Below are 2,038 nucleotides of genomic sequence, written 5' to 3'. Positions count from 1 at the left end.
TGTGCAGTGTTGGGGTGCCTCCAGGACCAAGGTTGGGAACCACTGCGTTAGTGGATCATGTTCATAGGTAGTGTGATAATGAACTACACTCGTAGTTACTCTGCTAGGATACCTGTGAGGGGAACTGACGTCACACATCCACTAAAACTCACCTTGGCACCAGCAATGGCATAAACGGCTCTGAAAAAAGTTATTTCCGAGAGAAGCTCAAAAAAATATTTGTTTAACATGCCATGCACTCGTTTTTATGTTTTGTGCCTAATGCTGTGGCCTTTTGAACTGTTGAAGTAATTTACCATACACTATAGTCACAAAATAAGCGAGACACCCACCTTGCAGACTGCTGCTTTGCCACTGAACTCTTGTCTTGTGAACTGTCCCTTGAGCGGAAAACACCTCGGAAGATCCGTTATTCCCCATCAGAACACTTTGCAGTTTAACAGGTTACGAATCTAACGCAACTGAATCATTCCAAAAAGCCGTCTGACCTCGAGACAGGCTGCGGTGGATACTGCGGAGGAAACCCGAAAACCCGCCTAAATTCAGTTTGAAAGCTAAAAACACCTCACACGTGCATGTGTGTATCTGTCGCGAGCTGTCCAATCGCTGTGTCCGGCTCCTCGTGAGAACGCCCCAACGGTCCGGTCCTGACAAACACGGCCACTCCCGTCAACGCTTCATCGGGGAATGTGTTCAAATGTTGCTGCCTATATTCGATTCACTGGTGAATGTTTTTAAGATGAATCGCTTGTTGTAATCCTCATTCGTAAGTCCCTTTCGATAAAAGCGTCTAAATGAATTATGTAGGCCTATTTTAATTGTACAGTCATTCTTGAGAAGTGGGACAAGACAGGGTACAAAATTGAAAAAATAAAACCTTGTACTCAGACAAATGAAACTACATTTATGTATCTTATATGCGCTAAACTACTGAACTATGCTTTGATACAACCTCCCAACTTTTCTCTTATTTAACTAAATGTACTTTTTTACCTTGGACTGTGTAATATGATTTCAACTTTATCTTTAACAGCATTCAAGATGTTTTTAACATTTCAAAACACATTCTTGTGTTAGCAGACAGATTACACTTTCACATGTGACCAATAATTCCACAACAAATATAAAATATCATAATGAAATATTATCAAAATATTCAACTGACGGAGGTGACGAAAACCTGAATTTGTAGTCATTTTAACTATCAAATACATTGAATCATTCAATTACTGTATTTAAAACAAACACAACAAACAGTGAGTATGTTATTGATTATAAAGCTTTTATTCAAGAGTCACATTGAAGTATGTTGCTATATCATTAGAACAGAAAATCTTATGGGTGGGGGAGCTTCACAAGGAGTGGACTGAGGCTGGCATCAGCGCATCGAGAGCCACTACGCACAGACGAATCTTAGACATGGGCTACAAATGTCGCATTCCTCGTCTCAAACCACTCCTGAACCAGAGACCACATCAGAAGCGTCTTACCTGGGCTGTAGAGAAAAAGAACTGGACTGTTGCTCAGTGGTCCAAAGTCCTCTTCAGATGAAAGTAAATTTTGCATTTCATTTGGAAATCAAGGTCCCAGAGTCGTGGAGAGGCACAGAGAGGCAGAGAAACCATGTTGCTTGAAGTCTAGTGTGAAGTTTCCACAGTTTGGGCTGCCATGTCATCTGCTGGTGTTGGTCCACTGTGTTTTCTGAAGTCCACAGTCAATGCAGCCATCTACCAGGAAATTTTAGAGCACTTCATGCTTCCTTCTGCTGTCAAGCTTTATGGAGATGCTGATTTCATTTTCCAGCAGGACTGGGCACCTGCCCACACTGCCAAGGATACCAAAAGCTGGTTCAATGACCATGGTGTTACTGAGCTTGATTGGCCAGCAAACTCGCCTGACCTGAACCCCATAGAGAATCTATGGGGTATTGTCAAGAGGAAGATGAGAGACACCAGACCCAACAATGCAGATGACCTGAAGGCCACTATCAAAGCAACCTGGGCTTCCATTACACCTGAGCAGTGCCACAGGCTGATTG

At 42.5% G+C, this 2,038-nt stretch overlaps 1 protein-coding gene across 1 annotated transcript in view; it reads right to left on the bottom strand.

Annotated features, from left to right (window-relative positions):
• LOC107551008 (E3 ubiquitin-protein ligase NEURL1B-like) overlaps positions 1-627 on the bottom strand; it is a 59,631-nt gene extending 59,004 nt beyond the window's left edge. Inside the window, exon 1 of the mRNA XM_016232484.1 lies at positions 333-627. Within this exon, the coding sequence (XP_016087970.1) occupies positions 333-420 (88 nt within the window). The 5' untranslated portion in view covers positions 421-627. The remainder of the gene's footprint in view (positions 1-332) is intronic.
• Positions 628-2,038: the final 1,411 nt, after the last annotated feature.

The sequence above is a fragment of the Sinocyclocheilus grahami genome, unplaced genomic scaffold (genome assembly GCF_001515645.1).
Source record: "Sinocyclocheilus grahami isolate Dianchi unplaced genomic scaffold, SAMN03320097.WGS_v1.1 scaffold411.1, whole genome shotgun sequence".
Classification (NCBI taxonomy): domain Eukaryota; kingdom Metazoa; phylum Chordata; class Actinopteri; order Cypriniformes; family Cyprinidae; genus Sinocyclocheilus; species Sinocyclocheilus grahami.
Note: the sequence above shows the minus strand (reverse complement) of the source record. Positions and strands in the feature narration are given on the sequence as shown.